The sequence below is a fragment of the Marmota monax genome, unplaced genomic scaffold (genome assembly GCF_021218885.2).
Source record: "Marmota monax isolate L192 unplaced genomic scaffold, Marmota_monax_Labrador192_F-V1.1 WCK01_AAM20220418_F8-fsc00174, whole genome shotgun sequence".
Lineage (NCBI taxonomy): Eukaryota > Metazoa > Chordata > Mammalia > Rodentia > Sciuridae > Marmota > Marmota monax.
This window is the reverse complement of record NW_026694860.1, coordinates 2,288,481-2,308,970: the sequence shown is the minus strand read 5'-3', so window position 1 is coordinate 2,308,970 and position 20,490 is coordinate 2,288,481. Positions and strand designations below refer to the sequence as shown.

Here is a 20,490-nt window from a genome sequence, read left to right as displayed (position 1 = left end):
TAATAACTTGGATATTTTTCTTGTTTTTGCTTTTATCCTCCACAAAATACAAGCCTTTCCCATAGGATTTCATGGGATCTATTAAGTCATTACTGAATTAAAGATGCTTGTTTTGTAAATGTTTTTCTCAAATTCAAGTTAATCTCAACATGAAAAAATATTAGGCAAAGATTCATCATTAATATGCCAGCTACTCTTGATTTATGAAATTTATACAATCAGTAAAGTGCCACATAGATCCCGATTCCTCTTTTTACAAAATATTGTAGGTTTGGGAGGGGGTTTTTGTTTTGTTTTTGTTTTTTGCTTTGGCATTTGCTTTCTCACATTTCCAAATGCTGAAATATTATGGAATAACTTATAATATACAGTTTCATTATAGTATACCACTGACTAGTAACTACAGAAGAAAACTAGATATAGGTCTTTTTATTTATAACTTAAGGTGAAACACCTATACATACAAATAAATTTTATATTCAGCTATTCTTTCTGTACTTTAGAACACCCTTAAATATTAGAACACATTGTATTTTACTTATAAAATATTAGATATATGTGAATATATACATATATTTTAGGAGCAACAGTTGTACCTAGGACAGAGCATCAGCACATATAGAATCTTAGGATGCTCATGCTAGAAATGACCTTGAAAAGGTCTTAATCCAGAGGGTATCATTTGTCCATAGGCTTGTGGATTCATAAGCTACTGTAACATATCAGTATGTGCATTAGGTTTCCTGTCACCAAATAACTACGAACTTAGTGGTTTAAAACATGCAAATTTATTATCTTATAGTTCTAGAACAGTTTATGGTTCTTACAGTTCTGACACAGGTCTCAGTAGCCTAAAATACAGGTGTCACCTGCCAGCAGTCACCAGGGCTGTGTTCCTTCTACAAGCACTTGGAGAGAGTCAACTTCTTTGCCTCTTCATTTCTAGGAGCTACCCACATTCCTTAGCTCATGACCCATTCCATCCTCAAAGCGAGCAGTATTGATTTCTCAAACTGCTTCACTCTAACCCTTCTTAACACTCTTCTGTTGTCACTTTTCCTTCTCCCTGACTCTGATTCTTCCTATACCCTCTTATAAAGACCTTTATGAGTACACTGGGATAATCTCATCTCAAAATTCTTAACTTGATCACATCTGCAAAGTCTCTTCTTCCATATTACTTTACAAGTTCCAGGAATTAGGATGTAGACATCTTTGAGGGGCCATTGTTTAGCTTGCACAGTGTTGTAAACTCTGAGGTATGTGAGCCTGTGTCTGTGTGTATGCAGTTTTGCTGAATATTTTGTCAAAATAATTTATCAGAATGGCTCCTCAAAGAGATATGTGACTCAAAATACTTAAATCACCCACTTTCACAATTTAATATGCTCTCTTGTTTCATACAAGGGGAAATTAAAATTCCAGGGAGACTGACTCATATAAGATCATAAGAGTAATGGAGACTATGTTTCCCTGAACCTCATTTTGACCCTTCATAACTATGACTGAAAGCATATTCACAGATTATACTGTTGCCCTGCTGAGCCCAGCATAAGAAAGAGTACATGTAAGAACCCAGGGCAGGTATATGGTTCATCTGAAGTTAGTAAAATCAGTGCTACTGACTGTTGAGTAGATAAGGTCTAAAGTTCATGGTCCAGTGAGAGTGGAAAAGTCACTATGGTAAGAAGCACAGTGACTTGAGGTTTAGGCCTTATGTATGCAAGAATACAAGTGGAAAGACAGAGTGAAATGTGCTATGACATTGACTTGTTGGGGTTCAGGGTGGTTTATTGATTGATTGGACTATAGAGAAATCCTCCCAACACTGCAAGGCCCTGGAAAGTTGATAAACCGCTACTTTTGCAACATTATAGCACAGTGCTATGTAGTACTGGGTAAGAAGTCAGCCTGCTGGGGCTAAATTCAGGCTTCATCACTTATAGGTAAATGATCTTGGGCACATTGTTTGATTTCTCTGCATCTCAATTATCTCATTAATAAAATGGAAGAAATTACTTTATTGGAGTTATGTAAGCTTGGATTCCAATTATGACTCACCATTCACCGGTTATCTAGTAAAGTCATGTAAGTGGGAAAGTATTTCATTTGTACAGGACTTTTAAAACTTTTTAATATTATTTACATTATTTAATGTCATTTCAGCAAGTTATTTTCTGATAAGTGACTCTATTTGCTTCTTTGTTATAAATAGCTACTTTTTATAGTAGCTGGTATATAATGAGCACTCTTAATTATTTTTACTTCTGCAGGTTGAATATCCCTTATGCAAAATGCTTGACACGAAAAGTGTTTCAGACTCCAGACTTCTTTTTGGATTTTGGAATATTTGCACATATTTTACTGGCTTAATATCCCTAATCCATCATGTTGGCTCTCAAAAAATTTAGATTTTGGAGCATTTCAGATTTCTAATTTTGGGATTAAGAATGCTCAACCTGTTAATCCCCATTTACAAATGGATGTGGGTGCAGACAACACTACTAACCACTGGGTGGCAGCAGAGGAAGCCATACTTGAAATCAGTTTTCTTCCTGAAGATTTCTGGTACACTAAGACTAGAGAAGCTTAATCAAATTGGTGCTTAGTTCAAAAAAATAATCTGGCGGATAATTAATTTTGCTTTTCTGGAAATTGCTCTTAGGTTTATCTATTGCTCTTTGATCCAGGGGTCACATTTTATGGATTTTTGCCTCCCCTGCCCCAGCTCAAGCAGCCATCTATCTGCTCCCCTATTCTGCCAGTATCTGTTCTTCCTTGACTAGAGCTAAATTTTTATAGACTCTTTTAGAAGCTAAAATTATGTCTCTACACCTTATGTTTTTGAGTTAGCAAATATCTACATAATCATGAGTTCAGAAGGCCTTTGGTTAGTTGTGGTACGTCAAAGTTTATGGTTTATGTGCTTTCCCTTTGCATAGGTGGTAAAATACACTAGTATTTCTTATTACAAATATAAATGAATATTTTTTAAAGACAGAGTTGGAGATTGAGAACAGAGGGAAGAAACAAGGAGGATGATAGAATTTATAATGCTATATACAATTCAGCTTTGGAAAAGAAAAGAATCTAAATTCAACATACCTAAGCATTGGCTTTATTTAGTTCCTGGGAAAGGGGCAGTTTAGACTGCGGTGGGGAAGTGGAGGAGCTGACAAAGATGAAGTTAAGAAGTCAGCAAGTTTCTATCTGCCAAGCCACAGAATCTGATGTGGTAGCCAAAAGCACTTGGTAGCAAAATATTAGGTAGTATTAGCACATAATTGATTTTAATTATATGTTTCATAATTACACAAATCCACTAAGCTTAAAGGGGAAGAAGTACCATGTTCTAATGGAAAAAATTTACCTAACTGACTGTGGGACAAAAGAATACTCTAGATAAAAACAAAAACAGCAAAACAACTGGGAATTCAAGTCTTTCATTTGAAGTGGATAACATAATGCACACACAAGGATGTATCCTACGCTTTAAATGTTCATATAGATTCTATGAAGTACTTTGAAGCCATTTAGAAAAAGCAAAGGAAGCCTATTGTCTTTTACCAGAAAGCTATGATGGAAGAGCATGATTAACTTGCTCAAAATATAAACTTCATATGTCATAGTCCAAAAGAGTTTATGAAGAAAGGGCTTCAGAAGCCAATAGAGACAAAGTTTCCTGTTATTAAGGTATATAAGCTACTATTAATCTTCTTTCTGATGATGTATGCTAAAACTTCATACATTGTTTGATTTTGCTCTTAATTGAATATCCTATTGGAGAGTCTTTATTGTGGTATAGTTCCTGCAAACCAATAAACTAATAAAACTAATAAACCAGACTCATAAAATCAAAGGACAAATGTTTTCTCTCATATGTGGAAGCTAGCCAGAGAGAGGAAAAAAAGCTCAGAATTAAAGAGAATGTGTGGGGGGACATTTCTCACAAAAATAGAAGGAAAACCAATAGAGTAGATGAAGAGAATCCAGAGGAAGGGAGGTGGGGAGGGCATAGGAATAAGGAAGTACTGGGGGAACAAAATCTACTAAATTTTGTTATGTCCATACATGAACATACTAAAATGAGTCCTGTATATATATATATATATATATATATATATATATATATATATATATATATATATGTATATATACACTGACAACTATGTGTGTGTGTATATATACACATATGTGTGTATATACCCACATATATATGTACATATATACACGCAATTACAATGTACAAGCTAAAGTAATAATAAGAATAAAAATAATAGGGCGATCAGTAGAGTGAGTAGATGAGGGAGATGGAAGAAGGAAGGGAAAGGGACAGTACTGGGAAATGAGAGTGATCAAATTATCTTGTGTGCATATACAAATATGGCATAATGAATCCCACTACTACGTATAATGCACTAATAAAAATATTAAAAAAGAATCAAGATAAATTAGAAAATTGTCAAATACTAGAAATCACATAGCAAAGGCAGGCAGAGGAGGGACATATTTTCCCCTTTGGGGTTATAGTAATGGATAAACAAGAACAAACAGTAGTCCTGGTTTCCCAAACAGACTTCTAATGCAAGGTGCAATTTGATAAATAAGAGGCACAGATGAGACCCTGTAGTACAGCACAGAGAGTAAGTTTTCTAGAATAATCCTTGTATGTAGTCTAGGCCATTAAAATGTTCCGAATATGTGGTAAGCTACAAATAACAGTATGATACTAATGATGATACCATAAGGCATCACTTCCTCCTGATTATGGAAGGATGACTGAAGACCTTCTTCACATGTTATTAGTTTAGCAAGGCATTTTATTGTTCTTCCCAATAGGTCAGATATTCAGATTTTAAGAAAGAGGAATAGACAGTGGAAACTTTCTAGATATTATATAAAGGTAGAAATAGAGAAAGCCAGAAATTAGAGGTAAGGAAAACAATGATAGAAGACACAGAGTTTAAAGAGGAAGAGAAAAATTAAAATTTATTAACACTTTATGAAAGGTGCTGCAGTAAACATATTGCTGATGTTATTACATTTAGTCTTCACAATGGCTGCATGAGGTAGCTAACATGTGGAGATGAAAAAAATGCCACTCAGAAATATAAATTTTCACAAATAGCAAATAATGGAAAAAAGAGGCAAATTTTGATGTGACTTAAAATTTCATATTTTTATTAGATCAATATGACACTGTAGGCATTACCAAACCATCAATGAATTTTAAAAAGGGAGAGATGGACACAATTGTCAAACTGATTTCTGAAATAGTATTTTTGGATGAACTTCTACCAACAAATATTAAATGGAGAAAGAAAATGATGAAGAGATTGCATTGAAACTCCATCATCATAAAGTCAAATATCTGTTAAATAACTTGAATTGTTAAAGATGCTATTATCAAGGTTTTAATTCAATGCCTTCTGGTTTGTCTTCATTATCCTCAACCACCCTGTCTCCAAGAAAGCTATAGTGCCCCTGTGAGGTGTCACCCATGCATAGAAGACCAGGTGCTGAAATATCTCTCCAGTCCTGACATGAAGGAATACGAATGTGTCTGACATCTTCACTCCCAGGACAGAAGCCAAATAGTTTCTTTATGCGCTGCCCAATGAGAAGACTGGAGTGCTCCTTTGCGGCTTGTTCAAAAAGCTCTCTCTCATTATGGAGGTGGTTGGTCCAGTAGTAAAGCTGCAGAGAGGTGAGGGGAGAGCAGCACCTTGCCAGACAGCAGGAGACCACGGTAGCAATGGTTGCCAAGGTGATCAAAATCCAGCCCAGCATCTTCATATAATTATTAGGAAGAAAAACAGAAAACATCAATACATCAAATATTCAAGAAACAGCCATGTCAAGAGGGATTCCTACAAAACTGAGAATTTAGATATGGGTAAAAACTTTGTTTTTCTAGTCTCTAATACATTAACAAGAGCTGATCATTGGATGTGGAAATGAATCTGAGAGGATAGGTCAAGTCGTTTCAACTTGGCTTTCAGATTACAAAGGAATTTGACCAGTTAATATGGAATGGATTCTAAAGTACTATTCTTTAAGTCACAGACGCCATAACCCATCAATTAACGTTACATAAGATACATAAACATTGTTCTTTGCTTATAGCTCAACCTTACTTCTCAAATCATCAGGTACAGGCCCATTCATTCCTTGGGAGCTTAATGAATATTTGGTAATGATGGTGATAAAAATAATAGTATGATAGACAATAATGGTAGCCTCCCAAAATGTCTTCAATCATGTGCCAACAAGTATTCATTGATATTTTTTCCTGTATTGCTCTTTCCTCTCTTCTTTTGCAACTAAAGAAGACAGTGAGGAAACTCAAGTCTCTAAATTTATTATGGATAGTATAGTCATTGCAGCTTGTAGTACCTTATTATTTTCAAGTGGACTATTTAGTATTTAGTGCATGCTTTTAAAGACCACCATAAATGGTTTCTAGTCTTGGAATAATTTTTTTCTTTTTATTATTATTTTTAATATTTAACAATTGCTTTGTAAATAAATTAAGAAAGACAAGTTCCCCACATTTAGGGAAGCCAACAGTACAACAGTATGCAGCCAGTTTGGGCAATGAAGACCTCTTCTGTATCTTGCCATTTGACTACAAGCCTGGAGTAACTAGGATGGCACAGTGCAAGTTTTAGCCTCTATAGAGGCTAAAAACTACAGTTTTATATTTGTAACAATTTAACCGAATAGAGGCCAGCATAGTGGCAGAAATGTCATCTTAGATGCCCATTAATTCATAAACTATCACTTATTAAGCTCCAGTTTGACTTTCTACCTTATGCAGCCTGTGGTGTTTGGTAATGGGGACTCAAATGGGGATTTATTCTCCTTATAGTCTTTAGACGCAAAAGGAGAGATTAATAAGCAAGCTGAAAGAGAGCACAATGTGATCGTTTCTGGTATGAGTAAACATGGCACCGAAGGAGCACAATAGAAGAGAATTGAATTCGTTTTAGGGAGAAGAACATCAGGAACACTTACCAGACGAGTGTATTCAGACTTAGAATAAAAGAAGTTCACAAGATGCAAGAAGTTGAGAATCCTTAAGGAAAGAAGACAGGAATATAACAGCCTGAAGAGTTGGGAGAACCACAAGAAACTTGTATTCACTGGTTCATAGGAGTCGTGGAGAAGTCGTGGAGAAGAAGTCGTGGAGAAGAAGTCGTGAAGGACTTTGTATGTAATGCCAGGAATTTGGATTTCTGCTTAGGCTGATAGAAAAAGGACTTTAGGGAGAGGGACCTCACCATCCAACTTACATTTAAAAGATACTTTTGGCATGTGTGTAGAAGATAGACTGAAATGGGTGAAACTAATGTCAGAGGTATTTTACAATGGGACATGGACAAAGAAGGAATTTTAACTTAATATGACCTTATAGTCAACTCAGAAAACTCAAACTGAAAAGCAACATATATTCTTCAAAAGACAATGAAGTTCAAGGTGGTTGCAGAAGGCAACCTGGTGAAATGGAAACAACATGACCTCTGGATATCTTAATCAACCATTTATTAGCTCTGTGAACATCTGCAAGTTACATAAACTCTTTGAAATTTAGCAACTCATTTGTAAAACGGGGTTAATATCATCTACCTCTCAATATGATGAGAAAGTGGAGACATGAAATATTTATACAGTACTTTAGATGATAAATATCTAAAAATATGTAAGTTTTGTTGTCACGAAAGCAAAACCTACTGGTAATGGTACTTTGAACTGTAAAATGACCTTTTTCATAGTAATCTGTGTATGCATTTTATTTTGACCTTAAGAAAATCTTACCATAATATCTGTATTATATTTTAGTTTTTCTTAAGCAAGAACATTTTTTAAAAATCCTACTGATTTTTTGACTTGTCACATAGCTTCACAAGATTCCTCTCTGCCTGACTTTTAGGGCTAGTGTAAAAAAAAAAACAAATTGAGACAAAGCACAACCTATTGGGATTTTTAACTTTTCTTAAACATATTGCAACACTTCAGTATTGTCTGTTTTGATTATAGTTTCTTTTTCAATTAAACTGCATTAGCATTCCTCAGTTTTAATAACTGAAAGTCTTTAGGTAAGAAATCTTATATGTCTTTGCAGTAAGAGGTTTAAAAATATGTTTTTACTGTATTACAGTGTTTTGAAAGTATGTTTTTCCCAAACACCTTGGAGAGACTGATGGGAGGCAATGACTTTTTCCCTCCTGACAAAATGCAAAATTGTACTTCTAAAATTTAATCTATAAATGTAGTAGATGCAAGCTTTCCTCCCACTCCATCCCATCCTTTGACACAAACCTGCCCATGGAGTGACCAAATTTAAAAGCATCATTGGAGATATTTAAATCATAATTAAGCTTCCTGTAATTTTAAGCAAGATCGTGAGAACATACATGCAGCAAGCTGGGATTTACAATACAGTATTAACCATATTCATAAAATTCATTATTTTTAATATAAATTCATAGGGTGGGGCATTTTAGATATGTTATTTTAGATGTATGATATATTGATCATTTATTACATGTTAGATATATAATATATTGCTCATATATTCCTCACAACAATTCTATGCAGTAAATACTATTAATACCCCAATTTTACAAATGAGGAAAGTGAAGCATGGATAACTTAATCAATTTTTTTCAGGCTAATGAATAGCAAAGCAAGACTAAATCCCAGTTTGCTGACTCCAAAGCACAATGTCCTAATTACAATCTATGCAACTGCTCAGTGGAACTCATTTTGATGAATGGAATCTAGTTTTTTTCCATAATCAGACAATACTAGAAGTAGCAGAAATGTGAGATGTTTCCAGTATTATAGTAATTATGGAATAGCGTGCCAAAAAAAAAAATCAAAAACTTACTTGCGACTGGTACCTGTGCTGAAGAGCTACTTCATCTCTTACTAGGATCACATTAGAAGGAGTTGACCTGTCACATGGAAAGCCAGCTAGGATCTCTTCTCGTTTGCTGGCAGTGACATTTTGAAACTCCGGGTAATGGTCCACAGATGCAAATTCACTTGCTGCACACTCATAGTAATTGCCTTTCAGCAGGGTCACCGCCAGCCATGTTAATGGTGCAACAAGCGCCCTCCCTGTGATGCTGAATATCCTAAGGCAAGCCAGGCTGCGCTCCAAGGGACTGATGTTCCGGCGGCGGGGGACACAGCTGCAACAGTATTCACTGGTAATCGTCCACATTTGGTTTCTCAGAGCATAGCCAGCAATCAGAAGGATCAAAGCAGGAATGACAAGAAAGGCTGAACCATAATAGAAGTTTTTTCCAACTTGACAGGGACATCTGAAAGTAAATGAAGAGAACAGCTGTTGTCCACCAATAGTCAACACTGCAATCAAAGAGTTGATAAAGGTTCCACTTCTCTGCAGAGAAGAAACAATATTGTTGAGGGTCAGGCTCATCATGGGAAGTACATCCACAAATCAGCTTATGGCCCTTTCTGATCATTAGACTCCACAGCTATAACCATTTTATGGGCTCTTACTGGTTTAACTGGTTATGTCAAGTGACCCAACATACTTACATGTTTAAAGGATTCTAACATCTTTCCTTAGGTACTTTGTGAATCCTGACCTAATAAATACACTCCAGATGATAGCTAGAAGAAATGGAAGGTATCTCAATTCTCATTTGGTATGTATAAACTGAGAAAATTTTCAATACATCTTCCTACTAAAAAGAGTAAAAAGAGCATAGCGGGGCTGGGGCTGGGGCTCAGTGGTAGAACGCTTGCCTAGCATGTGTAAGGCACTGGGTTTGATTCTCAGCACTGCATATAAATAAAATAAAGGTCCATTGACAACTAAACAAACAACAAAAAAAATTAATCTTACTTTAAAAAAAAAGAGCATAGGTTGCTTGTGGAACAGACTGCCTCCATCTCTGTGTGCTGCTTTGTACAACACAAAATGCTGAGCATCAGGAAATAGAGTGCTGGAAGCGAAACAGAGACACTCCTGCCTTTGTACTAGATGAGGGTTCTATCATCATAAAGTTACAATATACAGAATAATGAATATTATCAAATACTAGAACAATCTGAAACTTAGGGTCCATTGGAAATTCCATAACCTAAGGATTCTACCATATCCCCAAAAATTTTCCAAAGAAGAATAAGCCTAGGTACCCCCAAAGCCAAATAACAAGAAAAACATTCTAACTTTGCATAAAGATTTAAAATCTGTTTCTGTTCCCAGAATATTGCTATGTGCTGCCTTAAAAGTTAAGTTGCAAATTTGTTTATGTGGTATCTTTTTCTTATATAAAAAGGTGATATTTTATTTTTAATGAACTAGCATATCTGTAACTAATGAAATGATCAAATATGTAAGGTAATTTTATGTTGATTTGATTGGTAAATATTTATTGCGTGGCTCCTATATGAAGGACCCTGGACTAGGCTTGGTTGGGGTTTTAAATTTTTCTTCTCAAAACTTTCAACTGTACGTGGTTAAACATGTAATTAGTCACTTAAAATGCAGAACAGAGAAACTCATCCAAAGTGCAATACGACAATGAAATAAAATAATACAGCTGAGGGAAACAGAAGACAGATTAAGCAACTCACAATCTAGTAGGAATTTCAAAGAGAAAAAAGAAAGGAGAGGCAGAGAAGCAATATTTATGAAAAGAAATAACTAATAGCAAAATCAAAGTCAAGTTTTTACATCATGAGCATGTTGGTTGTTCTGAGCAGAACTAAATCAGATCAATTTACAATTAGACACAGCAAAGAAAAATGCAGAATGTGAAAACAGGAAATATTCTTAATAGCTACAAAAAAAGAAAAGACAGATATCCCACTAAAGATAGACTTCATATCAGTAACAATAGACCCTAGAAGACACTATCTTTAAGGTGCTTAGTACCAGCTAAATTGTCATTTAAGACAGAGCAAAATAAAAATACATAAAGACTAGGAAATTGATCTCCCACAGAACCTCATTGAGGGAATTATGAAAGGATATATTACAGCAAGAAGAAAAATGAACCCTGAGGAAAGACATGGGAGCAAAAATATTGATGAGCACAATAGGATACTTTTTAAAGGTCTCTTTAATTATTAACTATAGAAAACACTATTTTTATTTCTAAAGATATAACTAAGGCAATTATTACATATATTATGTATTATTATAATAAGATATCACTACATATCTACTAAGATGGCTAGAATTTAAGATTAACCATACCAAAGATCAGTAAGAATGCAAAACAACTGGAATTCTCATACACTGATTATGGAATGTCAAGTTGGACAACCTACTTTGAACTACACATTTTCTTTAAAAGTTAACTAGGCACCTATCATATAACACAGACATTTATGTCCTAGTTATTTACACCAGACAAATGAAAGCATATGTCTACATGAAAACTTATCTATGAATGACCATAGCAACTTTCTTTATAGTAGGTATAAATAAAAAATAGTTCAAATGTCCATCACCAAATGTGTGAATCAACAAATTATAATATCCATTTGAGAGAATATTACTAGCAAAATAAAAGGGAAAATTATTTAAATAAGCAAAACATTACTGAATTCAAAAATAATTTTCTGGATGAAATAATTCAGAAAAAGGGATATGTAGTATATGAATCTATTTATATAAATTCAAGGGATTATAAATTAATCTGTATTGACAGAAACCAGACCGATGCCTGCCTAGAAAGTAGGGGAGGAGAGATACGAAGGGAAAAATTACAAAGAGACTTGAGAAAACTTTTTGAGAGTTGTATCAATTTGTACCCACAGAGTTTTAATTTATGAAAGTGACTAAGTAACAACAAAGAGATGCCAACATCAGAGAAAGAAGGATCTTTCTCCCAGACAAGGGGGTATGCAGTGTCATACTAGGTCATATAAGGAAGCAACAGGTTTGGTCAGGAGGCAGAAAGAGGAAGGAAAAGGCTAAGCCAGAGCATTTATTGGGGTTTCTATGGGAAAGGCAGAGCAGGAAGGGCAAACACTTAGGACTGGCCAGTTTAGATAATTCTAGTGGGCTTTTGGCAATAAACTGTCCCTACATGTGTGTGACCTGAACATGAGTTGCTTTAGGGCAGGAAAATATTTCCTTTACTATGTGAGAGTTAGATAAGGAGGTGGTTCAGTACATGGGTTCAGGGTCACAGGGGAGATGTAAACAACTTGGCCATTATTTGACCCTGTAATTAATGGATGCCAAATAGACAACCTAAGTTGTCTATTTAGGGGTGATGGAAATGTTAATTATGCTGATTAATTTGATGAATACATATATATTATGTATATACACATATATATATTCTCATCAAAATGTACAGCAATTATATCTCAATAAAACCATAAAATTCAAGTATGATTCCAAAAAGAATAAATGTAAAATGTATAGGTCATTCAAAAATAAAGGAAATAGAAGGGGGATGTTGATATAAAAGGAGATGGTAAACAAAGGAAAAAGATGATAAAGAGAGAACAAAACAGCAGTAGAAATGAGACCTAATACATGAAAAATCATAATTAAATTTTTAAATAGCTAACACTTACTAGGTGTGCTACATGTTGGGCACTGTTCTAAGAACTTTGTCCCAATGAATTCCCACAGTCACTTAATAATGAGGTTATTATGTTATCCTCAATGTTGTTACAGACTTAAAATTAAGTCTGGAGAGATTAAGAAAATTGCTCAGTGTCACACAGAGATGAATGGAGGAACCAACATCAGGAACCAGGTGGTCTGGCACATACTTTTAACCCCCATGCCAGAACTGGCTTCAACTTGCCTATAAAGTGGTAAACAATCTATTCTGCTTACAAGTGACACTCTCAAAATTTTACCACATGTAAAGCTTGAAAAGAAAGGCACTGGACTGTAGATCACTGAGAACAATACTAACAGAAGGTAAAAGTGAACTAAGGCAAATAATGTCAAAAGGGCTAATTATGAATGTTCCATCATAATAAAAGCAACGATCCATTATAAAGATATACCAATGTCAACTTGTATGTCTGTGACTGTGTAACTTTGAAATATATAAAGCAAAAGCTAATTGAACTATAAAGTAACAGTTTTATCATAGAGATTTTTAACATATCTTTATCAGAAATGAATTGATCAAGTAGACACTGGAAAGTATACAAAAAATGCAAAGAATAATCTTAGCAAGTTTTGTCTAAGATATAGGTGTTCAGGTAGAGATATGTAGTATTTCATCCCCCCCAAAATAGAAAATAAACATTTTTATAAACTACCCACAAAATAACTAGCAAAATATATTGATTATGTAGAAAATCATAGGGGAAATTCCAGCACTAATGTCCAATAATAAGGAAATAAATTAATACACCATGGTAACAGAATGTATAGAGTGGAGTTTGGCAACTATGGCTTACGGACCAAATTGGCCCACTGTCTGATTTGTATGGTTTATAAGCTAAGAATGGATTTTATATTTTAAAATGGTATAAAAAATTGTAAACTATTTTGTGATATGTGGAACTTATATGAAATTCAAATTTCAGGGTTTATAAATTAAGTCTTATAGAACATAGTCACATGTCTGTTATTTCAGGATAAAGACCACCTTTACATTGCAGCAGCAGTGCCGAGTTCTTGTGACAAAATCTATATGACTGCAAAACTTAAGATTTTTACTCTCTAGTCCTTGACAGACAAGTTTTGCTGATCCCTGCTATAAATCTGTTAATCTACAGTAACAGGCATGGAAATCGATAAACCTTAAATAACTTTAAGAAAAATCCAAGCTGTAGGATACATGTAGTAAGATACTATTATATAAAACTCCAAATACTATTATATATTCTTTATGGATAGTTGCATATCTCAAGTTTAAAAAAATGCATAGAATGATCATCATCAAGCTCTGGATAATGTAACCACTGAAAATGAAAGGAAAATAGAATTAAAGAGGGTGTAGCTGTATCAGTCCTGCTTTATTGCTGAAAATAAAGCCTGAAATATATATAGCAATGTGTTCAGTAAAGTATTAAAAAACCACATATTTCCTTAGGTTTATAATTTCATATTTAAAAGCCTACCTAATTAGAGTATATGAGAAATGTGGAAGTGGGAAAGGAAATTACAGACCATTCTTTCTGGGAACTATGTAGGAAAGGATGGACCATTGATGGAGTAGATGTCACTATTGGAGTGTCAAATTATTGCTGTAAAGGAGCTCACTGACAACAAATTTGCAAGTTTTTTTATTGTTAGCTATTGAAATAATGACTTCATCTGTAGTGCCAGTGTGTGTGTAACTTGTCAATGGCTGTGATGGATTACATCTATGAGTAATCTATTATCTTTCGGGCTTTGTCTTAGTCCTTTTGTGCTGTTATAAGAAAACATATGAAACTAGATAATTTTTATAAAAAAACACACACACAAATTTATATTCCACAGTTTTAGAGGCTGGGAACTCTAAGATTAAGATGACAACATTGATGTCTGATGAGGGTTGCTCAAGGCTTCCAAGATGGCACCTTATTGCTGTGTCCTCATATAGCAGAGGAGCAAAACATAAAAAGGCCTGAGCTAGTTCTGTCCAGCTTTTTTACAAGTCTTTCATTGTTCATGAGGACAAAAGCTTCATGGCTATTAATCAGTTCTCAGAAAGCCTCACCTCTTAATACTACCACAATGGGGATTAAGTTTAAGCCAAGTGCATTTTGAGGGGACATTCAGACCATAGAAATTTATAGCTAAATTATCTCCTTGTTAAAGATAACTTGCAGCTGTTTGCAACACATAGGTATCAAATGTATATTCCTCAGCATGGACCCACCACCTCATTCACAAGGTACAAGTTGGCACATAGATATGGGATTGTCACCAAACTCTAGGGCTATCCTTAAGGGACAAGTCACACACAGATATTACTGAAATAACACAAGATAAAATAAACACTAAAACCAGCCTTAAATAGAAAGAGTTTGGGGAAAAAAATTAGTAATCTATTTTCTTTTGGGCTTAAGAAATAGAAAGAGCTTGAAAAAAAAATGAGTAATCTATTTTCTTTTGGGCTTAAGCCTCTGGACCAGATATTATGGTACCAGGAAATAGCTCTCATTCATCTTCTATTAGCTGTTTCCCACCTCTCACCTGCCCAGATACCTCCCAAAGGCCCTGTGTAGAGGTATGGCCAGTTCACCATTTACTTGGATTGGTTCATTACAGTGCACATTTGATGAAACTCAAGAACACTTCTTTGTCTCAGCCCTAGGTCCAAAGTCAGTCCTGGCCAGCCTAAAGAACTTCTACTGAGAGAAAAAAACTACCTGTGTATTATTTTGAAATGATTCTCCTTCGTAGTTTATTGCCAGGCTAGATATTACAGATCATTTACCTGCTTCAAATATAAACTTGGAGCTGTCTTCTATTTAAGTAGGGGGTGGCTTTAAATAAAAAGAATGAGCCAGGGACAACAAAACAAAGGTTCCCTCAGATCCTAACAAGTGCTGAAGGTCAGTGGGTTTCACAGTCTGAAAAACAGCAAACCAGTGTACCCAGTGACAATGACTACAGCTGCATTTGTGCAGCTTTGCTTGGTACAAAGTCTCTGGGCTGAAACTAAGTTCTTCTTTCTCTATCCCTGTGTCCCAGGAAGAGGGCTGTTGGGTAGAGAGTAGTCTTGTTAGTCTGGAGGAAGAGCTCGCTTTCTCTAAATTCCTCACAATGTCCTGAATTCCCACAATGGCTCTGATGCGGTCCTACCACAGCCATTAGAGTTTAGTGATTGATTCCAGTATTATCATACCCTCTCTCCGAGCACACAGATCTTTTCTGTTTTTCTCTGTTTCTACACTAAGCCCATCAATGTGCGATAGCTGCACCTTAGTGACTTTGTGAGCCTACCCCGAAAATATTTTGTCCTAACATAATTAGAATATGTGCAATAGGGGAAAAAAACAACAACGCTGTCTTAATTTATAATCAATAAAGTTAGCTCAAATCCCTTTCCCACCCACTATCTAGGCATATTTGAACAAATTTCTAGTCTTTCTACATTTAGATTCCTATTCTACAAAATGGCAATGATTACAGTAGCGACTACATCACAGATTATAGATGAATTAAAACAAGGCAAAGAGAATGAATACCATGTTGTAAATTGTATAGTTTATACAAGTTGTCATTAATCTGCTACTGAAAAGTCCTCCATGCCCCACAACTCAACAAAACTGATTTTCCTGAGATCATGGTATCTAGGCACTAATGGAAATACCATAAATATTATACAATTCCACTCAATAAATTCACCTACAGGAATAACCTATAGTTATTGACTATTATTTTTTACTTAGCGCATTACCGTGTGTTTTATAGCACATATTATCTCTTTGATACTCACAATTATTCTTTGAGGTAGGTATTATTACTGCTATTTTGCAGATGTGAAAACTGAGCCATATAGCAATAAAGTGGCTTGCCCAAGGCCACACAGCCAGTAATTGTAGAACTGCAATTCAGCCTGAGTCTTTCCAGTCCTCCAAGGTTCTTTCAACTACCTCACACTTCTTCAAAGTATTCACTAGTCTGTTCCTTTATAGCAAGAATATGCCAGAGCTAATAGAACTAATTGTCTCAAACTGTAAAGAGGTAGGAAACTACTTTTCTAAACTGAACTTTATGCTTCTGTTTCTGGAACAGCTTTGATCCTCCACACCCCATAGTTGTCAAGATGAGATTTCTTGTTTGAACTTTAAATATCTTTATTTCTGTATAAATAAAGCAAGCTTTCAATAGTTAACATCTTAGAAACTATCAAAAGAAAGCTAAGGGCTTACTTTCTCTGCCAAAATCATCACATACATTATTAAACTATAGAGCACCCATTTTGTGCAACAGTTCTGAAAGAAATTATCACTGATTCAACACTTCTTAAAATGCTGTTGCTGCTTATGAAAAGAAGAAAAAAGATAAAGGATATATTTGACTATTTGAATATTGTAATCACACAATATGGGGGCCTACGTCCTGAGAACAATGTGATACCCATTTGAGTTGTTGATAAGGTTTGAATGAGGATTTAGTGCCTACGTATTGCTGATCTTGTCTCTCTAATTCATAGGACAATCAATACAAGACTGAATAATGCTAACATTTAGTTCTCTCTAGATTATAAAGGTTTCTGTTTGTGATTTTAAAACAATGCCTTGGCATGAGAACAAAACACCACTCTTGAACTCCCTAGGGCTAAAGAATTTTTAGTGTCTTGGTGCTTCTGATCTGACTTCACACTATCAACTTTTATGGGTCCAGATTACAACTCATCCTGACCAGTCAAGCAGTTATTTGAGCAGTGGCAAATTACGTAGACACAAGACAGTCCTGTTGTTCATGATTTTTGTTTTCCTCTTGAGTTCAGCAAAGAGCAAAAGCAGTAGAAGGCAGAAGTAGCACTCCTGCCTCAAAGCAAGGAGGAATTTGCAAAACTCAAAACGGAGGAAGACTTATACACCTCTAAGTTATAGACAAAAGAAAAGAAATTGAAGATCACATTCTTCCTCTACCAAGCACTATGTCTCGCCCTGCACATAGAAGACCGGAATACCAAAAAATTGTAAGATCCTTTTATAAAGGAGCATTATTCTACTTCATAGAAGATGTTTTTTCTGAGCAATTCTTGATTTATTTTGAAAGGTGATGCTACAAGTAGAATTTTTCAGTTGAGCAAAGATTGGGTTTGGTGAAGCGTATCATAAATGACACCTCTGGGAATGGTTACAAATTATCTCTCACTGTAACTGAATAATCGATTCTTTATAGAGATTTTAGGGTCTTCTTTCCTGATTAATTACATCCATAAAAGTGAGGAATTTTCCTCTTGTCTCTGTGAGGAAATACAAAAAGATTAAGCAATTCTTTGTATTTCATATTGCATGAAATAAGAAATTAAATATATATAAAATAGTTAAATTTTATGTGTAAAATCAAATATGAGTAAGATCATCAAAAAAATGTAGGTGTTAAAAGATTACCTTTAAAAATTTATTTCGTAGTCTTAAATGTGTTTATATTTGCTCCGTGTTATTATTCTTTCTATTTTAAATTCAGAGTTTTTTTTTTAAATTTCATTTTGTACAGATTCAGTTAAGATAATATTCTTTTTTAATCCTCTCTCATAATAGCTTTAGCCATTTAGATGTTATAGATGTGAAAATCATGGTTAAGTTTAAAACTATGTTAATTACTTCAGGAGAATAATGGGCATTTGATGTAATTAAGTAATTTTAGCCTTGGGTACTTTGGGTTGTAGTGAGTAACTGGCACACCCCAATTGGAAATGCATGCAGATGCCCCCTGTCCCTGGCACTCTGGATCTTGATTTCTTTTACTATCAGGTTCTCAAATACCAAAAATTATTGTACATAGTTCATATTGTGTGTGTGTGTGTGTGTGTGTGTGTACCAGTAAAACATTTTTATCCTGATATAGCACAAACCTCTGAAAATAATTAAGTGTTCCATTTTTCACATATGAAAATTGTTGGTTGTTATGGTTTTAAAAACCATAAAAAATAAATAAATTTATTTTGACATTTCTTGGGATCTGTGGTGTGGATTTGAGATCCAACTGCACATGTACTTCAAGGTACAGCCTTTAGTCTTGAAACAAGAAAGAGTGTGTGTGGTAGGGAGTTGCCATTTTCTTAGTCTGACCTTAATTATAAATGGGCACAATACTGAGGCTATGGCTTGTAGGTGGGTTATAATATTTTCTCCTTTTCAAATTCTTTTGCTTTATGTCTAGTTGCAAGAAATACATTGTCATCCATGTTCTCTCTCTCTCTCTCTCTCTCTCTCTCTCTCTCTGCATTCTTCATCTTTGATATTTCTATGTTGTAGCATTGGTACATAGCCACATTTTGTTTTATTCTGTGGTTTCTTATATGCTAAGTAGATATAATTGCAGTCATTATTGTAATTTGTGATTAAGTTCATGGAAGATTTAAATAAGAGAATTAAAATTGAATACATGGTGACCCTTAGTGTTATGTTTAACAATATTTTTGTTCATATCACTTGCTTATATCCCTTATATCCTGGTAAAAATATTAACATATTCACTATTTTCCTATACCTGAATTGTATATATTACTGTAATATCAGTAAATATATAACATAATATCAATTAATTATAGGTAACATATATCCTATGTAAATTTATGGTATTTTGGGTTTTTTTTGCATAAGTATGTCATATATGACAAATAATATTTAGATTCTATTTATTTAAATTTTATTTAGTGTTAATAAATATCCTACCTGACTGAAGAAAGATGTTTGTCACAATATAAACCCATATGTAAGAGTCTGATGGTATTGAACCAATTTTGGAAGCTTTTGATCAAATTATGTAATATTTACAAAAGTAATTTGTTGAATAAGCAATCTTATTGATAAGTTTCTTAAAGGCATTCCTGCCCATGCTTTAAAAAAAAAATCACACAGAGGCCTTCTCTTCTCCTATATATTAGGTTATCCAAGATACCTGGACCTAGAGGTAAGGACACCTCTTCTAATCTGGAATCTACATTTGACTTTTCACACAAATAAAAGATTATGTGAAAAATAGACTTATTTTCAGTAGTGATCCTCCTTCTTACCTCTATCTCCTACCCACCTCTACTCCAAATAGTATCCTCCATCTTTGTCTACCTCAGTGATAAATGCTGCGTCAGAATGGAGGCTTGGAGTCTGACAGGCCTTTCTGGCTCTCACAATTGCAGGCTAGTTGGGCAAGTCATTCGGTTCTTCTGAAGCCTCATTCTCTCCTCTGGAGAAATGGCAGCATTGGAATTAATTATCTCTAAGATACCCTTCCCTTTTTCGGGTAGTACTCAATATTAGAAGCGATTACCAATGGATTGATTGAGCTTTGTTTTCTGTTTCCCATATATTCAACATCTATGCTAAATGATATCTAAATTGGCTTTGGTTTTAGTTTTCACTTGTAATTCACTCTATAAATGAGACATATTTTGGAAATTCCTAAAGAAAACACAAGCACCCCGCCCCCCACCAAACACACACACACACACACACACACACATACACCCACACACACACCCTTTTTTTTTTTAAGTAAAAAGAAAAAGAAAAAAAAAAACTCACAAATTTGCTGCTCCAGCTGGGTTCACCCTGAATTTCTCGTTGGCAGATCTGCTGCTCATTAAAGATTGTGCAGACTCAGGAGAAATCTCACCCAATTATTTCTTCCAACTGAAAACAGGGTCAGTACAAATCAAAGTTCATTTTAGAACAGTAGGAATTTGTATTAGAAATTAGTGATTAAAAATACTTTATCCATGAAATACATTGCAAGTTATATAATGTAAGCAAAGGCATAGAAAGATTCTCATGTTAAGAAACTGATTTCACAGGTCTTTCCACAGCACCAGCTAAGTATCCAAATGTAAGTACAGTTTGTTCTAA

General features: G+C 34.6%; 2 protein-coding genes across 17 annotated transcripts in view; one reads left to right on the top strand and one right to left on the bottom strand.

Moving 5' to 3' along the window:
• The window catches only part of Trappc3l (trafficking protein particle complex subunit 3L), a 70,066-nt gene that overhangs the window by 7,813 nt on the left and 41,763 nt on the right, over positions 1-20,490 (top strand). The gene's annotated exons all lie outside the window — the stretch shown is intronic.
• Calhm4 (calcium homeostasis modulator family member 4) lies at positions 5,095-20,446 on the bottom strand. 2 transcript variants are annotated; one of them, XM_058573256.1, is made up of 3 exons: positions 20,170-20,446; positions 8,894-9,332; positions 5,095-5,790 (listed from the first exon to the last, which is right to left on the bottom strand). In XM_058573256.1, the coding sequence occupies exons 1-3, from the start codon at positions 20,226-20,228 to the stop codon at positions 5,407-5,409; spliced, it is 882 nt and encodes a 293-aa protein (XP_058429239.1). In that variant the 5' UTR covers positions 20,229-20,446; the 3' UTR covers positions 5,095-5,406. The 2 variants fall into 2 exon arrangements, with proteins under 2 accessions (XP_058429239.1, XP_046282414.2); XM_046426458.2 differs by lacking the exon at positions 20,170-20,446 and having other exon boundaries at positions 5,098-5,790; positions 8,894-9,480.